General features: G+C 42.2%; 2 protein-coding genes across 2 annotated transcripts in view; both read left to right on the forward strand.

The window, feature by feature from the left end:
• Positions 1-40: 40 nt before the first annotated feature.
• Positions 41-5,213, forward strand: LOC147202277 (claudin-1). Its single transcript, XM_086116422.1, has 4 exons — positions 41-241; positions 390-554; positions 4,115-4,193; positions 4,291-5,213. Exons 1-4 carry the CDS (start codon positions 46-48, stop codon positions 4,454-4,456), a joined length of 606 nt encoding a protein of 201 aa, XP_085972548.1. The 5' UTR covers positions 41-45; the 3' UTR covers positions 4,457-5,213.
• A 1,634-nt stretch (positions 5,214-6,847) lies between these two features.
• The window catches only part of p3h2 (prolyl 3-hydroxylase 2), a 48,009-nt gene continuing 27,845 nt past the window's right edge, over positions 6,848-27,011 (forward strand). The window contains exon 1 of the mRNA XM_086116416.1: positions 6,848-7,422. Coding sequence (XP_085972542.1) covers positions 7,015-7,422 — 408 coding nt within the window. The 5' untranslated portion in view covers positions 6,848-7,014. The remainder of the gene's footprint in view (positions 7,423-27,011) is intronic.

Consider the following 27,011-nt stretch of genomic DNA (forward strand, 5'->3'; position numbering starts at 1 on the left):
TTTCTCCCCCTGTGCATCCTGCTTACTCTCCGCTCTCTGGATGTCATGGCCAGCTCGGCACTGCAGCTGCTCGGTTTCTTCCTGTCACTGATTGGAGTGGTCGCCACAGTGACCGCTACCATCATGGTGGAGTGGAAGATGCACGGCCATTCTCATCGCATCTACGAGGGCCTGTGGATGACCTGCAGCGTAGGCCACAGGACCACCTGTGAATTTCACGACTCTCTCCTCAAACTGTCAAGTAAGTAAGATGACACATGACTCAGTATTTGAGCAAAGTATCATTTAGCATTGAGCCACCAAGTGACTCACTCTACAACTGACTTAGCGTAACAAAAGGCCACACATGAATGTGAACGGTCAATTCATTCATTTCTGCCCACTCCCAGATCAGGTCCAGATAACTAGGGGAATCCTGCTGTTGAGTTTGTTCCTGTCAGCCGTGGCGTTGATGGTCTCCACTATCGGAATGAAGTGCACCCGCTTTATGGACGGCAGGACCAGGGCAAAGGGTGTCGTGGCTCGGATTGGAGGCATTATGCTGATGGCTGCAGGTATGATTTTCTGTTCTCATTGTACTGTTCGAAGTTCAACCAGTTTTCTTGAAAAAACATGCCGCAAAAGTCTTTTGCGGCATTTTGTCAACCTTCACCACTTGCGACAGCAGCAAATGCCGTGAGACTTCAGTTCAGTGAACACCAGGAAATGTTTTGTTTAGGCTCTTGTTGGATGCCACCACAGAGGCGTGCACACACAGTGATTTGAGTCAACTTTATTTCATGTTTGTTTATGCCTGGCGTTGATCGGAAATCCCCTTTGCTGCAAAACCACCACTTTTCAGGAAACCAAAAAAAAAGCATGTTTATTGAGCCATTAACACTGCCCTGCCAAAGAGGACAAGCCATTTATTGTTTTTGTTCCTGATTGTAAAGTGTCCTTGCGTGTCTTGAAAGGCGCTTATAAATAAAATGTATTATTATTATTATTATTATTTCCACTTTAACCCTTTCAGGCCCACAGCGGTTACTACAGTGGACAGTTTATCATGTTATCAGGTTACAGGATGCATGAAAGGGTTAATCTGGTCAAGAATCTGAACAGAATTAAGAAATCCTGAGGGAACTGACCAATAGTAGTGATTTCCGAAAAAAAAACAACAACATGAAATTAACCACATTTGGCTATATGAGGGTTTGGCCTGAAACCATCATTTTACAACCCTTAATCACAAAATAGTCTCAAAGAGCTTCACAGGCTCACAGTTCACAACAATCAAAAACATCCCCTATTTAAATCTCAACTCAAGACCTATTTCGACACTTTCGCATTTAGTTAATATTCCATCTAGAACACAACTAAATTCTTGTCCTGCCTGACAACCTGACATCTGGATTTTGGCCTGTTTTGCTGCCGCTTCTCTTCCTACCCAGTCTTTTATTGGGAAAGAGGAGTGGGTAGCAATGAGCCAAATGAGGCTGTTGCCGTAAGGTTTTTGGCTCAACCGACTGGGACAAGACCTGAGGAGGACCATTTCCCTGAAAGTGTCAATGTGTGGCCCTTCATTTAAATAACTGGACGATCATGCGATTTAAATTAACATTGGACATCATCGTACGGATACGCATAATGGTAGCAGAGATTTTTCTCAAAACCGGCGACAATTCGTCAATGGGGCTGACGTATATTCCTGATTGGGAATAATATGCATTTACCACACAATACGATGATGTCCAATGTTAATTTAAATCGCATGATCGTCCAGTTATTTAAATGAAGGGCCACACATTGACACTTTCAGGGAAATGGTCCTCCTCAGGTCTTGTCCCAGTCGGTTGAGCCAAAAACCTTACGGCAACAGCCTCATTTGGCTCATTGCTACCCACTCCTCTTTCCCAATAAAAGACTGGGTAGGAAGAGAAGCGGCAGCAAAACAGGCCAAAATCCAGATGTCAGGTTGTCAGGCAGGACAAGAATTTAGTTGTGTTCTAGATGGAATATTAACTAAATGCGAAAGTGTCGAAATAGGTCTTGAGTTGAGATTTAAATATTTAAAGGTAGCTCGGGTATGGCATTCTTCAGCATTGGAGACTTTTTTTTAATTTTTATGTGAGACCTCACATAAATCGGGAAACATGTTGCCATGTCTTCTTACTGCTGTTATAGTGTCTGGTGTATTCCAGATGACCAGTCAGTGTTCTGTTGCTTTTAGACTGATGACAAAAATACAAAAAAGAACAAAGCATAGGAGAAGAATACAAAAAAAAAAAGCTAGGCTAAGTGTGAGCTTTTCTGGTAACTACATTATGGTTGCAAACTCCTTGTCATTTTTAATGTGGCGAATGACTTGTGAGGCACGTTATCCAACCATCGGGGAAAATTTCAGCATTCTCTCTTCTTTGCAATCAATGTCAGCATTGACCTTATTCCCGGATGTCTCTCACTGATTATCCAAAACAATTATCGAGTGGTTTTGGGTGTGTTAAGAGCGATTCTTCTTCCTCGATCTGCTCAGGGAACAGTCAGTGCTGACAATTGTAAATGCAACCTGTTCAATATTTATGATCGCAAATCCTTTTGTGCGGTCAACGTTGGGCCGACCTGACACAAATAGAGCAGCAACTGCTTGTGTTTTCACAATCAACAATGTTGAGTAGAGGTGCACAATTTCTTAAAGAGTACATACAAATTGTCACGTTTTGCATGGTGGTGGTGTAGTTGAAGGACCCCAAAAAGCAAGGATGCAGGGAGGAGCAGGGTGGATTGACCAAAATGCATTGAACAAAATGTAAACAGGAATACTCTGGAGAAACTAACTAAAAAACTCACTCAAATAAAGTCCAGAAAATCACAGGAAACTAAAGTAGCAAACAAAACCGAAGACAAAAAACAAAACATGACACATGCACAGAGACACACATACAACAGCAACAGAAACAATGACAGAAAACAAATGACACAATGACCAACCCGTGTGCAGCTGGAGGTGGAGCCCGACAGTGCTACCTGTTGGCCACAAACAGAACCATGACACAAATGAAGCAACCATGAATCTTTCTCGCAGTACCTTTAGACCACTACTAATTATAGTATTTTAGTTTAAAAATACGGTGGTTAATGTCTCTTCATACATCTCATTATCAAAAAAAAAAAAAACAACAACAACATGATAAAAACCATAAAGTGTTCCCTGGTGTTTTAACCCTTTTAGGGACAGCGGTTACTACAATAAACAGCGTATTGTGTTATCAGGTTACAGGGTGCGTGAAAGGGTTAAAATATCTCTGACATTCTTCGGTCAAAACACACAAAGGTATCAGAAAATAATCTCAACATCCACTTGTCACACAAGTTGGTCCCACTGTTTTGTTGGTGGGGTCTGGGGGGCGCTGTCTCATGCAGTCAAACTGCTGGTCATCTCATTACCATGACAACGGCAAGCGAAGTCATTGCAAGCAGGGGACTAGCTATGCTATTGTTTTACAAGTAGCCCAGAGTCTGAAGGAAAAGGATAGCTCACATCATGCTGAAGTAAAATCATGAGCATTTTCACAACTTGATTACACTCGTCACTCAGTGTATGGATCCATACATGTGGCGCATGCAGCGGACACATCATCAAAGACAAATACCCCTCATGTTGACAACTTAGCCAAACTTTTGAGTGGCGTTTATCAGATGCTACGCTGATAAATCTGTTCACTGATGATAATATGCGCTACCGCTGTTGCTCTGCTTACCTTTTGGCTTTGAAGCATTGATTCTTGAAAATGGCAGATCATTGCTCAGCCTAGCCTCCAAGTCGTGGGCTGTGAAACTGTACTATGTACTGTAAATTAGCCAAGTCATGATGCCACAATTTGGCACGGTTCACTTAAAAACACATTTTCATCAAAACATTCAGTGACAGAAGTCGACCGGCATTGCGGAATTGATTGCATCCAATTTTATGGAGAAAATGAGTATATGAAGCAATCTGCCGCTGATCAAAAGGAATTAAACAATGGATATTGAGGGCGAGAACCTTCCAATTCTTCCCTTAGTACTGGCTGTTGAATTTTGACTACAATGGAGACATGGGTGACATGTTTCCACTCTCTACCTATTCTTTGTGCAGGTTTAATGACATTCATCATAACGTCCTTGTATGTCAAGAAGGTCGTCGCCGACTTCCATCATTCTCATCATCTCCACACGTAATTCCTCTTTGCACACACGCACACGCACATTCAGACAGACTCCCAACAGAATCAGTTTTGAAATGGGTCTTTAATTAACCGTTCTTCCGTACAGCTTTGAGTTTGGTAAAGCGGTGTTTGTGAGCTGGTCCGGCGGCTTCCTCACAACGTTCGGCGGAGCATTCCTGACCTGTCAGAGGTGCTCGAGATCATCGTCGTCCAGGTCTATAAGCTCTAACGGCCTCCTGCAAAACCACAAGTCCAACAGTAACTATGTTTAGTCACCAGGAATGATCCGTGATAATAGTCGTCATGACTACTGATAAGTTGCCCTTAGTCATTATCATTAGGCCTACATCGTGCTAAAATGACTCATATCTACTTTGCACTGTTTGTTTGTTTTTTTGTTGTTGTTTTTCACATTTACAGTGGAACCTCCAAAGTTGAACGAGCTACATTTTCATTTCAACGTACATGTTTTAAGATTTCCTTCAAATGTCAAGCTGCCATCATGTGTGATTTCAGAGACTACACTTAGTGGGCTTTGGGGTTTTTTCGGTCTTTTTCGTAGGATTGTGGGTTTTAAAATTTTTGTTTTGTTTTTTCTAATGACAAAGGTGGTATCGGTGAGAATAAGAAGGGAAAGGACCATGACAATCATATAAACCAGTCCAGCTGTTGCCAAATGCTGACTAATTTTACTTTTAGTTTTATTATAGTGGTGAACTTATCATCACAATTTCAATTGTTCGATAAAACATCACCAATATAGTTAATAAAGGATTTATGAGTTTATTGACTTTACATTATTTCCTATGAGAATTATTGTTTTGAAATCAAAACACAACCGGCCTCATAGAACAGATTACATTCAACTTTGAAGGTTCTTCTGAGTACTCTGAATACTTAAATGAACAAACTACTCACTCATAGATTTTTTTTTGTATAATTTGTTTTTATTGTGATATAGCAATATAGACATATTTGTGTACAGTATTTTATAAGTAAAATAAAATTGTGTTTTTATCTTTTGCTTGATATACTTCCAGTGGAGTGCAATTTATTGGACAGGGAGTGGCGGTTTCCGGATAAGATGCCCCTGCATTTCTGGGGAATTGAAGAAGCAATTAGCAGAGACGTAAAACATCCAGTACATGTGACAAAAAACAATCAGATTGGACAGAGAGATTAAAAATTGGGGAGGGGTTGGGAGAAGTTTACTCCTCATTGGAAGTGCAACAATCTAATCTCTCATGCAAATGACAGATTTTTCCGTGCAGTGACTTTGCTTCCTGAATGGAGCCAAATTGAAACTTTGTTTTAAACCACCATCTGTTCCCATGTTGTTATTGATTTATTCTATTTATTTTTTTAAACAAGGATGCAAATGATTTTTTATGTTGGACAACAGAATGGTAGAGCAGTAGAAATGTACAAATAGATGCATTGATTTAGAACACATGTATCACATTTGCGTGTTGATTTTATATTTGACGACTTAAGACTCAAGCATGTAACTATACAATCATCCTATTACAGTAGAAGCATTACATTACTTGAAAGTTTCTCACCGAGATGTCAAGGCACTCCCCGAATAGTGTAATGCAGACGCCACCAAGTGGCTGTGAGCAGTATCGTATGGTAAATAGAAAACGTCAGCGCTATTTGCAAAGTACTTGGCTTGGACCCTTTTTTATTTTTATTTTTTTAAGTACTATGACCTTTCACGAATCATTTGCAGGAGAGAATAATAACTCCTTATACAAGTTGGCATGTGATGAAGCTATTAAAGTAGTTGTCAAATAATTACATTCAATTAGTTAGAGCTAAGCGTTCTTGGGTCTTTTCTTTGAAAGGCACCGCATAAATCCAAGGGAGTATAATTATAATTATTAGGTAGGTAGGTAAAAGTGTTTAGCATAAATGCCTGTCCCCCAACAGGTTGGTTAGAATAGCTTGAGTTTCCTCAGAATCAATATATTATTTTGTACACCATACTATACTACAAAAATACGCTCACATATTCTCCATTAAAGCTTCCAAGTGCCATATATTTATACTTTGCATTCAAATAAAGTTATTGGAAATAACAACAACAAACCTTGGAGGAGACCTAAGGACACAAAACGCCTGAAACTCAAATGTATCAATTTTCTCCAAAATGATTTATAACTGATTAGCAGTTATAAATAATAGATATGAATAAATATTATTAATAATATTTAAAAGACGAAAAAACGAGACACTTGTGATGAAATGATGGAAACCCATATCAGGAACATTTACAGGCAGACCCATGGTGACATTTGTGTGAATGCCGAATCAAAGAAAGATACATACAGTAACTACAAACTGCCACCAGAGGGAGATTGCGTAATTCAAATGCAAGGACGAACAAGTGGGAAAGAAGTCTTGAAGAAAGAGAACAAAGGTCGTTTCACGTAATAAATTATTAAATGGAGAAAAAAAATGTTGACAACTTGACTTGAACAATACTGACATTTGCGTAGTTAAAGGGACAGTTTTAGGCGTGCTACTTTGCATAAATACGGCGGAATTTGATGGAGCCCCTCGACACTCACCGAAGACCCCCAGTGGAGAGAAAGTGGGCTGCGATTGTTGTCCATTCATTTCAAGGAGCAGGAGGAGGAGGAGTCACCGGAACCACACTGGGAACCTGGTCGGCCAGTACAAAAAGTGTGTCTCCGGAGAAACTTTAACTCTTGTCGTCCTCCGCCCCCAGCATGCAGCGTGACACTTCCGGAGGTTTTAAATGGACAGCCAATCGAGGTTGACAGCGTTCTGTTGACTGACAGTCACGACTTCACACAGCACCAGAATGGACGCCAACTTCTTTGTCGTCTTCATCGCCGCCGTGCTCGCCTGCGTTACGCCGTCTTCGTCCACCTTGCAGCCTTACGACCTGTTATACGAGGACGCGGTGCGGGCGTTCTCCAGCGGCGACTACGGCGGCGTGGTGCGCATCATGGAGGAGGCGCTCAGCAGCTACACCGTCGTGCGGCGTTCCAAAATCCGCTGCCGGCTGAGGTGTCAGGACCAGCATCCGTTCGAGGACGCCGACTCCGACCTGGGCTTCTTCGGTGTGGTGCTGCGCAGAGCGTCGTGCATGGACAAGTGCATCGAGCAAGACATCGGCGTGCAATCCATGCATAAAGTCAGTGAGGATGTCGTGCAGGACTTCAACAGGCGGGTCCCTTACAACTATCTCCAGCTGGCTTATCTCAAGGTAGGCACTGATGTCGGTGGGGGGTTTGAAAGCAGTCTTGAATGGAAACCATTGTTGTCCGCTCAGCGGGGTTACTTTGCGTCCCTGCCGTTTGCTCTAAAACATCATCATCACTTGCTGCCTGGCGATGTGATGCAAAGATGCAGGCAGGTGATTGGAGGACAATTTACTGCTTTCTCTGCTGGCCCAAAACACAAATCAGAATCGATGACCGATACATTTACAACCTATATTTCAATATAGGTCACTTGAAGTGTGATGCTGTTAAGTGAAGGAATCAGTCAGGTTAGTCACTATTGAAGGCCCAGGTGGCAAATCTTTTGCCAACTTTTTCTTTTCTGGTCTATAAATGCGATCGGTCCGGGCTATATCTGATCTCTTGCTTAAAGTCAGCTGAGACTCCATCTCACCGGCGACCTAATGAGGACAAACGCTATCATCGATGGATGAATGAATACTTCCCTTGGAAGTTGTCAATGAAATGCTCAGTGAAGAGCTTTTTTTTTTATGCAGCTCATGTACTGGATCTCATGCTGTGTATACCGCCCGCAAGAAAATTAGATCTGGCCCACGTATTTGTAAAAACATCTACAATTGCAAAGGAACTGATATAAAAAGCCCCAAAGAGTCAATGCGCTCATTTTTTTTTAGAAATACCTGTACATGATCATATTTTTTAACATTAATTTATGAGGACTCTTGGGGTTTTTATAACAACTCAAATAGCCCCAATAGGAAAAAAGGCTCTACACCCCTGAATAGATTGTCTCTAATAAAGTGTCCGATGAGTATACGCAGCGGCATCTTGGATTGTCGTTTTCTTCATTAAATCCAGACACATCTCAAAGGTATCATTGTTGAATACATTTTATTTAATTGATGGCTACTCTGTAATTCAGTACTGACAAGTAGCTTTTAAACGGGGCAGCTGAACATAAAATGGAAAGAAAATACACCATCACTGTAGCAAAGGAGTGCCCTGCGATTGGCTGGCAACCGGTTCGGGGTGTCCCGCGCCTACTGCCCGAAGACGGCCGGGATAGGCTCCAGCACCCCCCGCGACCCTTGTGAGGATAAAGCGGATCGGAAAATGAAGGAATGTAGCAAACGAGACTTTTAAAAACGTTTTTTAGCACAAGACCCAAAACAAGCTCCCACACGGCAGGACCATAATGGACCACTATGTAAAATTCCATCATTTATAACAATAATCATGAATCAAAAATCCCTGAGCCAAGAGGTGGTGTGTAAGCTAGGAAGAGAATAGCACGCGGTGTTCCGCTGTCAACTGACTTAAAGTTGTAGGTAGTTGCAATATACTACAAAAAAATTCTTCACTTCTCCATCACTCTGTTTCTTGTTTGAGATTTTTTTTTTGTCTCGTCTGTTCCTTTCTTTCCCTCTGTGTATCTCATCCCAGGCAGACGTGGAAGAGCCAAAAGTGTTTCTGTCCAGGTGTTTTTGTATGCAAATGCTTCGCTCCGAGTTGTGTCCTTACTTCACATTAGACGCTGAGGTTATTTTCTCTGCATTTTTCACATTTCCTGAGCTCTATTTTCCCCATGAGATCCATCTATTTGGTTGGATTGTTGTTGATCACTCCGCGTGGGAACACTCCGACGCACGGATAAAACAAGATGAGAAAGCCGCAAAGTGTCATTTGAAATGCAGCCTCCGCGAGACTGGAAATTGTGTCTGGATCACAAAGGGCAGCTGTCTTTTACATCATTGTGTCGTAATCCTGAAGTAGCTGTACAAGCAATCTGAATGAAAGAAACTTTACAGACATTAATGTGGTTTCCGCATTAAGCGATCCCTGAAATATAACTCGCTCCAAATTATTTGAAAAAGGGAGCAGGTGCAAAGTCAAGAATGACCATGTCCAGATACAGCTATATTGCCTGAAAATCACCCTTTTTTGATGGCTGAAAAGGAGCGTGTCGTGATTTTCAAAATAAGTGATGAATGTGATTGGCTTCTAGTAGTCATGATAAGCAATTTAATAATTATTATTATTAAAGATTATCAAGTATCGGTACTTGGTATCGGGAAGTACTTTGATCTAAGTACTTGTGCCCGGTTTAAGAAAGTGGTGTGTTGGTGCATGCATAATATACAATTTTTTCCAAAAATCTAAATATTTCAAAGGCATCTTTGTAAAATGTCTGTGGCATACTAGGCTCAAAATATGCCAGATATAAAAATTTACAATATACTTTTCACCCTATTTTTATGGTCCTGTCCTGTCTCATACAAATGAAAACTTTGCCCAACAATGGAGTTTAGAAAATTGGAAGGGAGATCTTGTTAATCTGTGCATACAACCACACTGCTGCTCTGCTGCTTAGTTGCTTTTGGCTTTGACACAATTTTCTATGTACAGGAGGATAGTTAGCACAATGGGTTGGTTTCCGCAAGGCGATTCACCAATTTAATAGTCCGCAAGTCGAGACACATAAAATGTCATTCTGAAATTGCCTCTTGAAGTCCTTAAAAACAAAGACTGCAGTCTGGTGGCGAAGAAAAGGAGATGTAGTCAAATGGCAAAATGTAGTCATTACCACACGTAGTCTCCTTTTTGTTTCTTGTATCTCACAGTTTGCAATTAAGTGTTAACCACAGAGCCACAGGCCCTCCACTTTCCACATTGTCATCGACTTGGAGCTCCGATGGGATGCTGGCGGCAGCCCCTTCCGGGGTAAACTGAGAGCCAGTCGTCTGAACAGAGCGGCTCCGCATGCCCGGTGATGACACACAGCTTCCATGCTCGCATTTGGTGGGAAGTTGTTTGACCCTGATCTGTCTGGTTTGGACATTTCAACAGACTAAACGGATTCTTTCCAAAAGTGCTGAACACTTTGATGTTATTTTTCAAATGTTCTCAGCTTCCAAAGTGCTCTCGCAATCTCAAAGAGTAGCCGCAGGGCAGGTTTGCGCAACTGCTGATCCAAATGATCCATAGCGGGAAGCTGCCGTGCGGACGGTTTTAGGTGGATTGTCGATCAGGTGAGGAGAGGCACAGCTCGACTTTACCCATTGGCCAGGTTGTCTGTCAGTGTGGCTGCGGTGTCTCCATCTTGCGTGGTTTCACTTACATGTGATTAAAGCTCACGTGTACTTCAGGGGCACTCAGCGGCATTTGTGAAAATAAATAAGCGTTTAGCATTGCGCCTTTAACACGTCTTGCGTCAGTATAATGTGGCCTATTGGGCACGTGAGAAGAGGCTGCGACTGTTCTACTCGCTCAGTGCTGCGTATGTTGCCGCCTTGCCAATCATTTAGTACTGGCAAATATTTTATTTTCCTGTTGCGGTCTGTTTGCTTTGCTTAAAAAAAGAGTGGCAGACTGTAGCACTGGCTGGGCTTGAACCGTGCGGCCTCCAGGGGTCCCTTTGGCCTGACCACGGAATGATCAAAAGGGCCCGAGCGTCACTGCTCTTGATTTTATCAGCGGCCGCTGGGCTCTTAATCGAACAGTGGCGTTTATTGTTCTTAGTTTCATTTGATCCAAATGTATGCTGTAAGAGTTCATTCAGCGGGTGATAAATACACACATGCTACATGAACTTACTATATTTGGACATTCGTTTTAAGGCCATCTATCTAAACTGCGGTGGAACTTTTTTTTTTTGTGTCTGCTGCGTCCAAAGAGATTGTTTGTCAGTGTCCTACCAGTTGAAATTTTAAACCGACCTTTTAGGGATGCGTGTCCTTTTACAGGGTAAGAACCCTGTTCCTTTTAAATCAGAAATGATGACTGAAGCAACAGATTTTCCTGCATGTGGTAAGATAAGAAAACCTTTAGTAGTCTCGCAATGGAGAAATTCCCAATTCACAGCAGCAAAGTTATGAAAGGAAGAAGTAGAACAACAAAATATAGGAGCTGCTGGAAAGGCAGCCACTCTCGCGGCGCCATTTTGAAGTCAAAATAACAAAAATAACACAACACAACACATAGGACACAAACAGTCACGCAATCTTCACCACTATTCTGCATACACTTCGTTGTCTGAAGCAGTTATAGATGAAAGAGGAGAGGATCAAAGTGTCCTTTCACCAGTGGATCAGAGACGTCATGCTGAAAAATGTGCACACGTCTGCTACAAGCTAAGTTTTGAAAGCAAACAACAAAGCTGTAGCGTCCATTGACGAAAAGAGATTAGTTCACTTCTCCTGTCCCACGTAATCCGCTTCAATTCCAAGCCGCGACTCCCAGTTCCACATACGCATCGGCGCTCCGCGCTAACGCTCCTTTCTTCTCATCGTCGGCTCCTCAAGACTTACATCCATCCAGTCGCAGACCATTCAACAGCACCGATCTCTCCGCTGAACAAAGCGAGGCTGTGAAAAATGCTGCCCATTACAGGCGCAAGACACAAGCACCGCGGGACTGTCCAGCAACAACAGTCAAATGGCGCCGACATTCCTCCCAGTCAAAAACAGTGCTGGTATACCCATGCTGCCGAGAAGGCGCAACCACCAAGCACCGAGTCTCCTCCTTGATGAATGTCGTGGCCAAAAAATGCTGAAAAAAGTCCACATCAGGTCCACACGACGTAACAACAAACACAAAGTGACAAAACAAACACAAAAAAAAAAAAAAAGCAAGGCTCATGAGAGCACTTGCCGACGGCTGCCTAGTCGGGCGCCATCTTGACTTCAGATGTCCTACAAGCTAACATCTTGATGATGATCATGATAAAGCGGATGTGCTTTTTATTTTTCGGCAATCTTTGTAAATGGCGTATCGAATTAGTTATCCAGATAATTGAAGCCTGGGACCCATGATTCACTCGGCTTCCGGGTTTTCATTGTGTGAAGCAAACTCTCTTGTTTCCCCCTACTGTGGAATAAATCTACTGTTAAACATTGCCGGCGTTTAGAATGGTCATGTGGTTCATTCATGACCCACTCGAGTTGAATTTTTAGCTCAATGGCTAAAACTTGTGTACAATCTTTTCAGTGACAACTTGGAAAAAGGAAGTCTCATGTGTGGGTGTTTTTAAATTTAACTTACTCTGAGACATTGATGTAAATTGATCGGCTAAACAGAATAGCAGCAGTGTTGGGTGGACATGTTCACTTTGAGTTCTCCACATGAACTTGGACCAGAACTCGGAATCTTGCACAGATGTTTGAATGGGAGCGATGTTTTTCAGGGATCAGATGGAAGCATAGATGATGTTATTCTCATCTGCGGTTGGAAACAAAAGCAAAACAATAGCAAGGTTAAGGATGGGCGAGACGAGCATTGTTTCAAACGGAAGAAGTCCTACCTTTAGTTTTAAGACCCGTTGGTTGGTTGTCATCAAGTCGGATTGATGTGTTTGGTGTTTCCTCTGGGTCACGGAAGGGTTAAAATGCTTGCTCGGTGACTGTGAACCTAAAAGACAAGGTACCAGGAGTAGATTACGGCAGAAGGCCTTTCTGCCCCGGACAGCCAGACAGGGTGGTACTTGGCCATGCCAAAGGTCTCCTGCATGACTGGACATGAGCTGGTAGCACACGGTAGGAATGTGTGCGCCCAATGCGGAACAGTACACCGATAGTGTTCATTCGCCTGCCCATTAATGAGGTAATGAGGAGGAGTCTGCCTGTTGGGTTGCTGAGCTTTGATTTTTTTTCTTTCTTTTTTTTTCGAGTGCCGAAAAGCAAAATGACATTCAAACTGAAAAGCCGACTTTCACGCAAGACCTCAACATCCCGCAAATGAGAGCCTAAAGCAGTGACCCTGTTTATGCGTTGCTCTGTTTTTCTTACTGAGGTAAGTGGCTATGTGTCTGAGTGTCATACATTCAAAAATGCAAACGTTGAAAGCGCCTACTACTCTGAATTGTGTCACATATCAGTGATAATTTTACAGTTTGAGCCCTGCGAGTCCCAGGGACTCGCTGATCAGAAAAGTATGAGTCCCATTATGCATTGAGAGAGTCCCAAATTTTGAATTCTGAAATGGTCTACTTATTCAATTGCAGATGATAATAACACAAACACCAACAATATACATTGATAATAGGTTTATTTCTGATAAACAAATGCTGCAAAATTTTAAATAATTCAGGCATACAAGATTTGCTGAGAAATAGGTTCTTATTTCATCCCATGGTTCAGTCTTTGAGTTCATAAATTCTCCTCTCTGTACTCTGCTTCCAATGCTGCAAGGCTTTCTCAAAGTCAACTTATTATCACAAAAAAACTATTTTCCTTGGGGGAGAACAGGTAGAGTGACACCTTAGAAGACAGCAGAGAGTGCTTGACCTGATCTCTGGCTATGACTACGCCTGCTAGGTCTCCACATCTGCTTCACATCAAATGACATTGCTCAAGAGTGTGAGACACCAAGAGCCATTGACAAAGCCAGTTGCCCTTTAGCGGGCTAGTGATGAGAAAGTGGAATGTGTTTATTTCAACTGCGGCTCATGTCACCTCCAGCCAATCAGAGATCCTTCCCAGTCGGGCCGCGGCTGCCAATCAGAGATCCTTCCCAGTCAGGCCGCGGCTTTCCAAAAAAAAAAAAAATGCTCGCCTCAGCATTGCTTCACTTTCATGGAGTTGCCATCAAAACGCAGTAGCTTTTGTTGGCCAAACTGCTTCGACGCTGTTTAAAACCATGATCAATTCTCCAAAACGACCCCACTAAAACACCCTGCGAAAGCCAAAAGTCGTTCCAACACGTGGCTTTCTATCTAATGGCCTCTGGAGACCTCGGGATATATTACAGTATGAAGCTTCCATCATCAAGCACCCGAGCCAAAGATTCATTGCCGTGAATGTTCCAACCAGTGCAGATGGAGTTTAATATATCAAGGAAGAAAGTGAAGTCAGCTTTGCATCGTCTCCCGCTGGCTCCCCCGTGCTCATTTTTATGACAAACTGAACTGATTAACAGAGTGAAAAGTGAGGCAGACGAATTACTCAAGACGGAAAATCCTTGACGGTTTTTTGGTTCATTAACTGTTTTTTTTTTAGATCCAAACAAATTCATCATGATGGCTTAAGGGATGTTCGCTGAGGGGGGCGTGGATGCGATAAATGATTTTCTCAAGCCCTCCTATTGCTAATACACTAAAGACAGCTCCAGTCGTCGAAATATCACAATGTTAATATGTCATGGCACTTTAAAGTAATTTGATGACGAGAAGGTAAATATTCACCCTTCAACCTCATGGCTTGTCACCAAGTTTCCTTTCGTGAATCATACTCTTTATCCCTTTAAAAGTTTTGAAACTAGCTTGACCAGTTGTATGCGTAGCAGTATTGCAGCTGCACTCCATCGGATCGTGCGGCACGTTTTGGACACTGCGGGTGTTACACGAGAGAACTCCAACCATGAAATTTCCACTATCGCTTATTCACAATAAAAATATCTTGTCATCACATGCATATGTGGCCCGAATTCATTCCCGTAAATTGCCATCTGCAAACCTTATCAGTAGTTAGAATAGCTTTTTACATTCTGCTCGTGCTTTGGCCCGGCGGCTTCAGTGCTTGTGGTTAATTCTATTTGCGTTTTTACTTCAGAGTTCCGAGTTGGACATGATGTAAGAGCCCAACACAGAGAGTAAACTTTTGGAGGAAATAACCTCAGACATGTTACTTCAAGGTGACATCTTACCTCACGTACTGTAGGTCCACTGAAAGGAAGACATCAGTCTTGTACAATATTTACACTGGATAAATAAGCATCGCACACATGTTGCTATCATAAGCACTTGTGTGACATGGCCACGGTTAGCGGCTTGTAGAGAGCAATGCAAACTGCTGTTTTTTTTTGGTTTTTTTTAATCGACGCCACTTTGAAAGTACAGAAGCATTTTTCTCCTGATTCTTTTTTTTTCCTTCCCATTTTTAGAAAAAAAAGATTTTAATCAGGATCATTGTCGACTCTCCATAACAATTAAAATACGATTGTCAAGCCTAAAATGGGGACTGCTGGGTACACCTTAGATCAGAGGTGGGCAAACTACGGCCCGCGGGCCGAATCCGGCCCGTTGGTCCTTTTAATCCGGCCCGCCGAAGGTCGGTCCACAATTAAGGTTCGATGTGAATGACTGCATTCATTTCAATTGGACTTGAAATGACAGGCATTTCACCGCCAGGTGGTGCATTGACTTGAAGTTGCAGAACACAGGGAGGGGGGGGGGGGGGTGGGATCTTTTCGACCACCTAGGACCTCTGTATCGCTCTACTTCTACTGGTCTGATCACAACCCATCTGCAGAAATGCACATGCTAAAATAGGTCATCAACAACACTGTCGTCATTTTAAAAAAGTATATTAATACAGTACTTTCATGCTTTTGTTCTGTTGATGTTTGATATGGACTGTCAACAAATGCAGTTTATTTTTTTAATGTACCATAGCTCGTGCTGACCTGGCCCTTCTGTCAAATTTTAAAAGTCAATGCGGCCCCCGAGCCAAAAAGTTTGCCCACCCCTGCCTTAGATCCTTGGCAGAAGTGTCGAATGGCGTGCCTCTCAATACTGTCCGTAGAGGCTGTGGAACACATTTACATTATTGGTCGTCTGATAACAGGTATCGTGCTGTTTGGAGTTGGCACTGTCCTGATCTATCGCCAAATTCAGCCTACAGGAGCAGCTTCATTGGAAGGGAATCAGCTGACGGTCTTTCTGGGGTGTGTCATTACATGCATAAGTGGCCCGATTTCATGCGTTGACCAAACTCAATCGCAAATTAGATGCAGTTTTGGAGTCTCTTTGCAAAATAGAAAAGAATGAGGTGCAATTGGCATCCGGCCTTGAAAAATGGATCGAGGATTCGGCAAATTGACGCCATTGAGTGTCATAGGCTAAAAGACGTTCAAGGCTGTCTGAAATTGTTGATGGCCTGTTCCCAAAACAATTGTTTTCCGGACTTTCCCCGGATTACAAAATATGCTCGGATGCCAACATTCCTATCAGCTCCTTACCCGACCTTCCTAAACCCAAGACTGGTATGCCAAGGTCGTCTTCACGGAGACGATGATCTTGGCGATGCATCTGCGAATGCTTGACATGCATACACACCCCTGATACCTTCGTTGGATTCCTATTGCATAACTCCATGTGATGAAACTTGGCCTGCAAATCGCTCGAAGAGACTGAACGACTGGTCAGACTGATTGCGTTGCGTTACCCCCCCGCCCCCACCAGCCTCCCTCTTCACTACATGTAATGTCTCGAGTTTTGTTTTACGTGTATTTTAAATGTACACGCTGCATGTGCTGAGGTTTTTTTTTTCTCCTCCTCCCTATTGTTTTCCTTCTACATCTAAGATATCGGGGCGCTAAACAGCTAAGGTTCCCGTTCTGTCTCCCTCTGTTGGTCATTGTTTTTGTTTATGTTTATTTGGACGAGACATAACTCCGAAAGCAAATTCCTTCGGTGTTTTACATACTTGGCCAATTCAGATTCAGATTTTGTTGCAGTTTTGTGAATTTTATTACCTGGTAGCCAATAACATCTGTCAAGCATCATCAATATCTGCCATTCAGTAGCTGAAGTTATTTATTTTTCTCTCACCCTCCGGAGAGGCGCACCTCTTTGAAAACTGCTGACCCCAGCAGAGTCAACATCCCCCCCTGATCTTACAAATATAGCTGCTGTTGAAAACTTCACTGGCAATGCGGCTTCTCTTCAATGAAGTGAATAGTGAACTCATTTCCTGCCCGTTCAGTTGACCTCCTTGTGAGCGTTAACATGTTTCCACGTCGGAGTTTTATTGCTTATGTTGTAGAAATGCAGATGATCTGAATATTTCCTTTCATGCTTCTTTATTAGGAAAACCCAAGCTCAACAAAGCCCAACTGTTTTTGCTGCTGTTGCTTTTAATATTCGAAATAAAGTTGCACAGGGTCGTTCAAATGGTTTTAGTTAATTCTAGGTGTGATGGTGAACCGGGTCTTGCATGCTTGGAGCACATCTTTTCACAGCTTTTGGGGCGCTTCTTGGCACAACTTAAATAAATTAGAGACATTGTAAACGACGTTTTCCCCTCTACATAAAGATGACCACGCGCGATTAAGACTGTAATTCGCTGGGCAGCGATTTTGAAGAACAACTTCTGTTACAAATTGCAAAAGGGCTCCACCTACTTATTAACGGAAAAGCTTTCCAAAGGGCTCACCTTGTGGGCTGGTCACCTAGCAGCAGAGACACAAACAAGGCTAAATAAGAGGGACGCAGCTCTGTGTGGTTTACAGAATCTCCTCATCTGTCAGAAATGTTGCCATTTGTTTGGGATGTGATCGCGATCTTGTCATGTCATTGGCATGACATGCGCAAACGATGAATGTTGGACATTAAACAATTGTCCTATAAATACGTGGCAACATTATGTATTGGCATTTTTTAAAGTGGAATTTTATCGGTATGCCGCATCATCTTGACAATCTTTAATTATGTCATGTGCAGAGCAACTCTTGGATTCATTTTTGGACCTTTGAGGGGGAAAAAAAATCAAATAGCTTTTGCAACACTTTCTCACTGTAATTTTGTCTTTCGGAACTTCATCTTCACATTTTTTTTCAACTTTCATGTGGGTCTTCACTCATCACAGCCAAGAATAACGTGCTGCCTGGTGCGTTGTGGTTTTCTGTGATGTGCTGGCAGTTGTATGCCCCTTCATGTTATCCGCACGCTGCTTAATTCTACAGTACAGCCTGGGTGAGGGTTCTGGTCAAAACATTCACATTTTAGTCCGCTGTCAGCATGTTGAAGGCCTCAGCTCAGACTTTACGTGTGGTGCGAGTGGATGAGAGATTAATAGGACACAGGCTTAGTGTCATTTCACTGGTAGGATGATGTCATTCGAGTTTGTCGAGCAACAGGAGAAATTAAAAGTCAGAGTTGACTTGACATACATACATTGGGCCGCCTTCCGCAATCAGTTTTCGTCCTATCGATTGTATTTGGCAACTCTTCATCAAGTCAGCTCACTGTGCCGGTTGGTTTTGATGTTTTAGAATATTCTTTTTAATTGACCTAGTTTTAAGGTAACTGAATCACGTCCAGGCTTGTCGGTTGACTGCACAGATTGTTTTGGAGCAGAGATTCCGAATTATTCTACACTCATTAGGAATGTTAAATGATTTAAGAAAGTATTGTAGGGTTTTTGTTTTTTTTGGTAACATGCTCTCAATTGTTTTGTCATCCTCACACTGCTTGAGGCATGTAGGACTTTTTTTTTTTTCGGAAAACTGAGGTATCCGCAGTCAGCCTTCATCAGCTGCTTAAGTCATGACTCACACAATGACACTGCTGTTTTACTTCTGTGCTACTACTGCATTAAGAAAATGTAAAACCCAGCCAAATATTTTCTGTGTATCAAAAGTTTATCCCGTGGTGGCACATGGCAAGTGTATACAAAAAATGAGATTCAGCTCATTTTCCGCTTTGTCTTCTGGGTTTTTTCTTTTCTTTTCTCTTTTTTTTTTTTTTTTTTTTTAAACACGATGAACCCAGATGACATCCACAGTCTGCAGTGGCTAGGATTGAGTAACATGGCAAAGACATCTCACCATATTGGAACATGTTAGTTACTTCAAAAGTCATCTGTTACTGGCTCTGGCTCCCCCAGTATGTGACTGTCGCCATCTGGATGCTCTGGCCCTAAATTAGCCTCCCCTTTGCTTCACCCTCCTCACCTTAGGGCAGGGGTGTCAAATTCATTTTTGTCGCGGCCACATTGTAGTTACGGTTTCTCTTGGAGACCCTTTATGAATTTTGGGAAACCATATAAATGTTTAATCCCCTCCATATATTACATACAGAACGCACAACAAATTAATGAATAACTAGTTTTAAAAACAGAAATCAAGAATAATGACTGTTCATGTGGATTACATATGACAATTTGAAATTTTGGTTCAGACTTTAGCAAGCATCATGGAACTTGACATCCTTGATTTGTTTTTGTGGGCCACATAAAATGATGTGGCGGGCCAGATTTGGCCCCCGGGCCTTGACTTTGACACATGTGCTTTAGGGCGATAAGAGGCACACACTATCAGGGGTTACCCCTGAGAATGCTTTCCTGTCCAATGCGTCAGGGCGGATTTCTGATTGGCTTTAATTGAGTCCGATGTCTGCGATGCTTTGTCACCTGCGAGGTGCTTAGTAGGACACTGTCACTTTCTGAACATACTTGAGATGAGAAGTCAGCGTTCTTACTTGAAGACATTGTTCCCATGTGCCTTCAGAAGACTACTATTCATTATTAACGGTCATACTTTTGGACCGTCATCATGAAATTAAGTCATTACGCATGCAAAGTGCAGCATCACTGACTCTGTTTTTCCAATGACGTGGTCAAAGAATGCAGAAAAAAAACTTTTATGAGGAGAATTCTGTCATTGTCAGCCTGTTTTCCAGCTAAGACGTAATAAAATGCCATGTTATACATGACAACTTTTCCTGGCAGCCCAGTCTACTCACAACCCAAACAAAAGGGCTGACTGTGGTTTGTGGTAAATCAGCTAATGGTGTAAATGGACAGAGCAGTTGCAACTGGAAGTTGCACGGTTGGACGCTGCCCGATATAGAAACACACGGTGGCTTTTCATCATGGTCTGTCAGTGGGAGGCCAAAGGGAGGATATGAGATCACCAGGGAGTTTGATTCCATCCTATTGTTTCAATACAGGATGACTTTATGGTACCAGTGCCCAAGAAATGAAGCACATCTCTCTACCGGCCACCTGGTTTTAATGGTGGTGGTCATTTTTTTGAAAGGAGCGTTTTGTTTTGATTGGTCTGGTGGTGTTTTTCCTCGCCAGATTGTTGGGGATTTCCTCTCTTACCCTGGAGACTTCCTGTTATCTAAGCTGTGACTCAGCCAGTGAAAAGATTTCTTCTACTAAAGCCCCCCCCCCCCCGATTACTACATTTGATTGATTTTCCCAAACAATCTTATCTAACTTTGTTGTAAGTACGACATCTCTCTCCATTATGATGCATTGCGCTCCAAATCTCTCTTGTAACTTATGCAACTCTGGGGTGACTCTGGATTTATAGTGTTTTACAATAATGGCACTTGATTCCTACTCTGCGACGGAAAAGCTGAGTGACCATGATAAATATGATGTCTGTATTGCAAAATAGTGGAAAGTTATTTTTAAAGAACCACTTAAGAGAGGCCATCCGAGAATCCTGAGAGGCTCTTCTAAAATATGAGCGAGCCAAAAGATAAAATCAACATTGGATGAATCACGTCACATACATTAAATAGAAACATGTTCAGTCGAAGAATAAATTTAATAACCTTTGGCACTGCTTTCAATTCATACAGAATAATATCTTAAAATCTGGCAGCTTCACAGATTCAATAACAAATTTTTTCATAGTTCTACCTTTGAATATGTTTGAATATGATCGCAGTGCTTTGTCCGTTTGAAATTTGTTGGTTGCGAAACTATTTTCATTCCTGGATAGGGAGGAGAAGGTAGCGTGGCTGCACACACGCTCACTCTTTTAGCAGTGTGAACATGATGTGGATTTAGTCACATTGAGCAGTCAAAATGTGAGCAAATATGATGGAATGTACCAACACGTATTATGGCAAATAATAGGACAGGGAATTGTTGGCTCTTGTGAAATATAAATGGCCGTGTCGGTTTTCCAGTTTATGTGAACTATTTAAAATTGCCCCCTCGTGATATGATGTCAGGTCTGTGCAAGGACCGAAAATCAAATACCGAAACACCCTTATGGCACTTCACCTCCTCTTTTGGGTTTAATTACAAAACAAATAAAAAATCAGGGCAACTGTTATCTCACTTATGTCACACACAAGAGTTCTCCGAAGAGTAATTCACTTCAGTACATGTTGTGAAGTTGAGCAAGGGCAACTGATTGAAACATAGGCGAGTTGTGCCCGAGGGTTTCTTGTCCAACAGCTGGGTGGGGTGAAGTCTGGCCCCTGCTGACCTACACTTGTTTTCCTTCGTCATTCTTCTCCTCCCTAGAAAGAGTCTTATAAGTGATTTTGCTCAAGAAAACCCAGCTTGGATGTGAACTCACAATGGTAATTCAGAAACACCTCACTCAATAAATAGTAAGGAAATATTGGCTGTGACTTATACAGAGCGCGGCGTGAAATCTTAGGTGACAACATCGACAATACTGTACAGATGTTCGCAAAAGTTTCAGGACCCTGTGACCCCCGATTTTGTATCTCATCCAAGTTTGCTCTTAGCTATTTTCCTTTCTCCAGTTCTGCTCACTTTGTTCTTTCTAATATGTTTTATTTCAGGGCTAAAATATTTTTGACATCACCTGAGGTTTGCATTCATCAAGTGATTCTGCGTGTTAACCACTTTGAGTTGAACCCAGCAACTCACGGATGTGACATTTGTACAATGCGCTGCAGGCTGAAGTCGCTCTGCCCTCGAGCCACGCAATTAGGCAAATGGGCTTTTTATGTTGTGAAACACTTTTGTTTGAAAATGTCACTGGGGTAGGATGTATTGTGAAGATTGCGTTTAATATGACTGTCAGAATATAACAGTTAATCCTACAGCGTTCAAAAGTCAGCCACGTCAATGGTTTAAGGCTTGCTGACGTTAGCTTAAACATTACGCTAACGTCAGCATGTGTGTTTATCTTTAACATTTCTAACCATAGATCTTCAAATGTTATGATGTTGTGGCAATGGTGAGTCTGTTTGGTCACTCATCTGGTGTTGACTTTGCCAAGAATAACCGCTTTTGTCAATCGAAAAGCATCTTACAGCAACGAGAGCCATATCGACTCAAGTTGAAACCATAAAGGGAAAAAAGTATCTTTCTGTTTCAGTTCTGATTGTATCTTTCCTCACATTAGTACAATAAAGTAGTACACTTTTTTTGTAGTAGTTCTCAGAGCCTCCGTAGTAGCGATTTTTAGTGGCAGCTGGCATCCGTTCCTGCCAAAGTCACAGCCTTGACATTAAGTGGAGCTAAGTGTCAGAGCCGCCAGACTGAATGTTCCGGATTCTTGGAAGAGCGGATAGAACAGACCACATACCATAACTTGTGTTGTGTTATTTGGCCATCGAGAAGCGGGACAGCGGCGCACAAAGTGGCGCAATACTGCTGAGGTTTGTGGACAATCGAGAGCCAAGATTTAACAGCATCTGCGCCATTATGCAACTGCTGCAGCTCGTCATTATTCACTCTTCTCATGCTGTTAGGCCAGAGAGTGTCTTCAACCCAACGGGAAGCACATGCAGATACATGTTCTTGCATGTATACAAAGACATTAAAAAAAAAGAAGAAGCTGCCTGAGATGCAGGGCTGCACACAGTGGCGGGGAATCCCTTGCAGGTGGAACACAACAACAAGCAATATCTGAGCACGTGTCCTCTGACCCATGCACATCATTTCCTGCTTCTCTACAGCTCAAACTGATCCCACACTGACTTCTATGTAACCTCAACAACAGAGTACAGCTCATGTTTTTATTTCCCAAGCAGCTCTTAAGACACGGCGTGGGTATTTCGAACGTATAGTAAAATGCATGTAGATTTTATTGCCTGTGGCCCAGCATGACCACAGGAGAAATTAATGCCAGGTGGCTTATTTCTGCTATGTTGGCTGAGAGAAGCTGATGGATATCTCTGTCTGCCTAATTTTTTTTTTCAGGGTTGACTGGTGGGAAGGCAGAACACTCTGGTCAGTCACTTACTGGGAAAAACAGCGCACACAGAAATATTTATTCCACATGGGGTCGTCTGCAAGTAGTGGTTTGAAAGCATGTCGGAATGAATCATGTGCTATTGTGTCGTCACTTGGCAGTCCGTTCCGTATGCCAGACTCCTTCAGCCATGCTTGGGATTTTAATAATCATTCTTTATTCAATTTAATGGCTCACTAATAATTAACTAACAATAACAAAATGAGATAAAAATAGGCATTAGGAACTTAAACCTCACCTCAAGAGTCATTCAAGGCTCTACTTGTCATGTTTCCTGATGTTTTTCAAAATAGACTGACATTTGCAATTTGAAAGCTTATAGCCCAAGAAATTCCCTCTTTCACTTTGTCAGACTTATTTCACTCAAGTCCTTAAATGGCACTGTGTAATGTCAACAATGTAGAGCATGCAGACTCACGGCACTCTGAGCCCCTCATGGGTGGCCATGCAAGATTGAGTGCAAAAGGATATCAAATCTGAAATATGTTGTCGTCAATGATACAAACATTATAATGAGTCGGTTTTGGCTCTGGTTCCACTTCTGCTTACCCCGCCGCATCGGGAGGAAATCCATATCTGAAATTCGGCTTTGTGTATTGTCAGAGCGCGATTTCTCTAAATAGTCCAATGATTGAGACATAGTCTTCTATTACTGTATTGGCCCGAATATAAGACGGTCTTTTTTGCATTGAAATAAGACCGAAAAAGCGGGGGTCGTCTTATATTCAGGGTCTAGACATTATACCCATTCACAAAGCTAGATGGCGCCAGATATCATTGAAGTGAATGCTGAACTTGACTCCCCAGGCCAAAGCGAACCCCTGTCACAAAGAATAAAAATTATTTTCTGTATAAAAATGTATTTGTTGTTCAAAAAGTCTTTTTTCAAACTTGAGTCTTGAAAAAGAGGGGGTCGTCTTATAATCAGGGCCGTCTCATATTCGGGCCAATACGGTATGTCTTTAGAACAGCAATATACAGTAAACCTATATTCGACCACATTGCAAACAGTTTCCTGCCCCCATGTGAGCCTTATACTAGTGACAAAGAACAACAGTGGGCAGGATTAAAGTGGAGCCATATTATCGAAGACATATGACACATATACTCTCTACTGACAGGTCTGAAGAACTGCATGGGAGGATTTATTGGATGGTTTTTCGTAGAACGCCTCATGTGTTATGATCCCCCCCCCCCCCCCCCCAAATCACAGCATACTGTATGTCATAACAGTTCATACGGGATCAAACACCTGAACTAAGCCATTTGCTCTAAGCATGACTCCAAGTCCGATCGGTCTTATCTAACGCCGACCATACTGTTGCCTAAGCTGAGAGATGTCTGTGGAATGCGAGGCATGCCGGGTGCTGAGAAGTCTCACTAAAGGGTCACCTGCCTGGCACCTACCACGGCACATGAAACCTCTTCCGCCCCCAACACACAAATGCACTCTCAAATTCCTCTCATGTCCAAACTCTCACAAGTAAACCGCATCAAAGGAGGAAGACGTGGAGACAAGATGGTGAACGAGATAGTCAGTTTAAACTGTTTAAAACTGTCAATCAGTCATGGGTGGAAGGCCTGCTGAGCACCCAGCCACAGAGCCAAACGCAACTAAACTGGACAATTGTGAAACAATACAGTCAGTGGCTCACACCCGCACACAGATGATTGAGCCTTGCACGCACACACACACACACATATAGGTATATATGAGTGAATGTGGGCCATTTTTTAAAAGAAGTCGCAGAAGGCGCACGCCGCGTGACCGTTCCAACGGGTTCAGACGCATCACTTTGGTGTGCAGCCCAAAGTGTGTGTATTGTGTGCTTGTGGGTGTGTGACTTGAATTCCTGTCGGCATGCTGTGTGTCAAGGATGCTACATCTGTGTAATGCGACAGCAGCAACATGAGCCATGTTCATCATAAGACCAGACAGACCCAGTCCTTTTGAGGCCTCCCCCATTCTTTACAGATTGGCCAGTCTGTGAAATTCTGATATTTTAGACCACTCCTCTGGATGACAGTCGCATCATTTTTTACAATATATGAAGGAAATCTTGTCGGTTTCACTTTTCTTTACCATGTCTACACAACTGAATGAGCTGTTATTTACACATTATTTACATCCTTTTGCGATGCATTGGATTTATGGTCGTCTGCCACATTTTTTTATTTTTACTTTAGTTATAATTGTATTTGGAACATGGCTTCATTTTGTGAGTTTTTAATCAATACATGCAGCAAAGTCTTGAAAAACAAACGAAGTCCCAATAAAACTAATCAATCTGTTTTCTTACTTAAGTGATAATTTAAACTCTAATAATGTTTTCATTCTGTTGGCATGTTGAATGCTTGAGATAATCCAGACGGTCCAGTAGTGTCTTCCACTGCAGGTCATGTTTAATTTTCGCAGAAAAGTCTCGGTAAAGACGGAAAAATATAATATGGCTTTATGTGGCCTTCACCAAAGTCATTGTTTCTGTGTGACAAGTATGATAAACCAGACTCGCAACTATTATACTTTAATAGTCGACTTCTGACTTCATTGTGTCATGAATTAACATCTTTGTGGGAAACGAGTCATTACACATCACAATTGGCGTTTCTATCGAAGATTCGTGGTCACTCACTGTCGTGTCAGCCACAAAACAATTTAATTTATGGCAGCATACTCCAACTCTCACTAAGTTTGTGCAAAAGGCCAGAAGAAATGACGTGATATGTCAACCCGTCTGACATGGCTAAGCGACGAGCGGTTCTCCAAACAGGGTCACATCGGGAGAACATATCTGGCAGAGGAAACTTCCAAATAAGATCATGACAGAAGTGGTTTACTGTTAAAATGCACTTAGAATAAATCTAAGTTAGTTGGGGTTTTTTACTGTCGCATTCAAACATGCTGCGCCAAAACACCTCTTAGTGGTTGGACATGACATGACGTGCATTAATTTCTCAGTGTGTCCACATTCACAGATCCAGCCTTTCAACAGCTTTTCAAACCAAGACCCTAAACTCTTCTCAGATTTTACAAAGATTAGTCTAACATGCTTTTCTGTTATAATTGCACAATATTTTATTTAAAGTTAGGTCACTGAATGGAGAGGTCAATCTTAAAATAACAATGGCTTTACTCTGAAATGACAAGGAAATAAGAACAAAGATCTAATTTACTCGTGGACTAACCCTGTGATCTCCTGCAGTCTAAGGGGCGAATTAAGAAGTAATGAAAAATAAACAGCGTGCACATTTCATGTTGCTGTAATTGGCGTTTTGAGCGATGATAAAAAGACAAGAAGCATGCTATCTTTTATCTTTGAATTCTCATTCGAGGTTTCTGTCTGAGCATGGAAGTTGTAAATACATGAAAAAAAAAATGTGGGCACTATTTTTGTTCCCAGCAAAAGTCTAACGCAAAGCATGACCTGACTGTGCGCATGGATGGTGTTTTCTTTCATTTGGTATTTTTTCTACATTTCTGCTGTTGTGGGAGTGAACACAGCCGACTTGGGTCACGGGCAATGGAAAAGGTTCCCTAGCGTTCCCTTTAACTTCGGTGCAGGAGAAGGACAAATTGACATAGCAAAAACAGATTAGCGAGAGTCAAAAGGCGCAAAGTTCGTTTATGAGAAACTGCAAGATCTCCACTTGTGGATGATGTTTACCACTGTGAGATGGGCACTTGGAGACAGCTTTCTGACCCCGTTTGTGCATCCGTGTGACAACCCACCCATTCGTGTACTGTAGCTCTACCGCAGACTTGTGGTGCTTTTGAAAATAAACAGTATTAAAGACGTTAATAATTCATTCACTTTGTTGATTTGTACAATGACTCAGAGGGTTTTGATGCACGCTGGTGTCATATTTAGGAATGAAATACGATGACATCCACCACACACGTAAGCGGAGCTCAGAATGT

The sequence above is a fragment of the Hippocampus guttulatus genome, chromosome 7 (genome assembly GCF_054856545.1).
Source record: "Hippocampus guttulatus isolate MCC_2025c chromosome 7, RoL_Hgut_1.0, whole genome shotgun sequence".
Classification (NCBI taxonomy): Eukaryota; Metazoa; Chordata; class Actinopteri; order Syngnathiformes; family Syngnathidae; genus Hippocampus; species Hippocampus guttulatus.

Bases quoted from the DNA above. Each gene is read 5' to 3' on its own strand.
- LOC147202277 (XM_086116422.1), top strand. From the start codon at position 46: ATGGCCAGCTCGGCACTGCAGCTGCTCGGTTTCTTCCTGTCACTGATT. The intron at 242-389 runs GTAAGTAAGATG...GCCCACTCCCAG, and splicing joins CTCTCTCCTCAAACTGTCAA to ATCAGGTCCAGATAACTAGG. The intron at 4,194-4,290 runs GTAATTCCTCTT...TCTTCCGTACAG, and splicing joins CATTCTCATCATCTCCACAC to CTTTGAGTTTGGTAAAGCGG.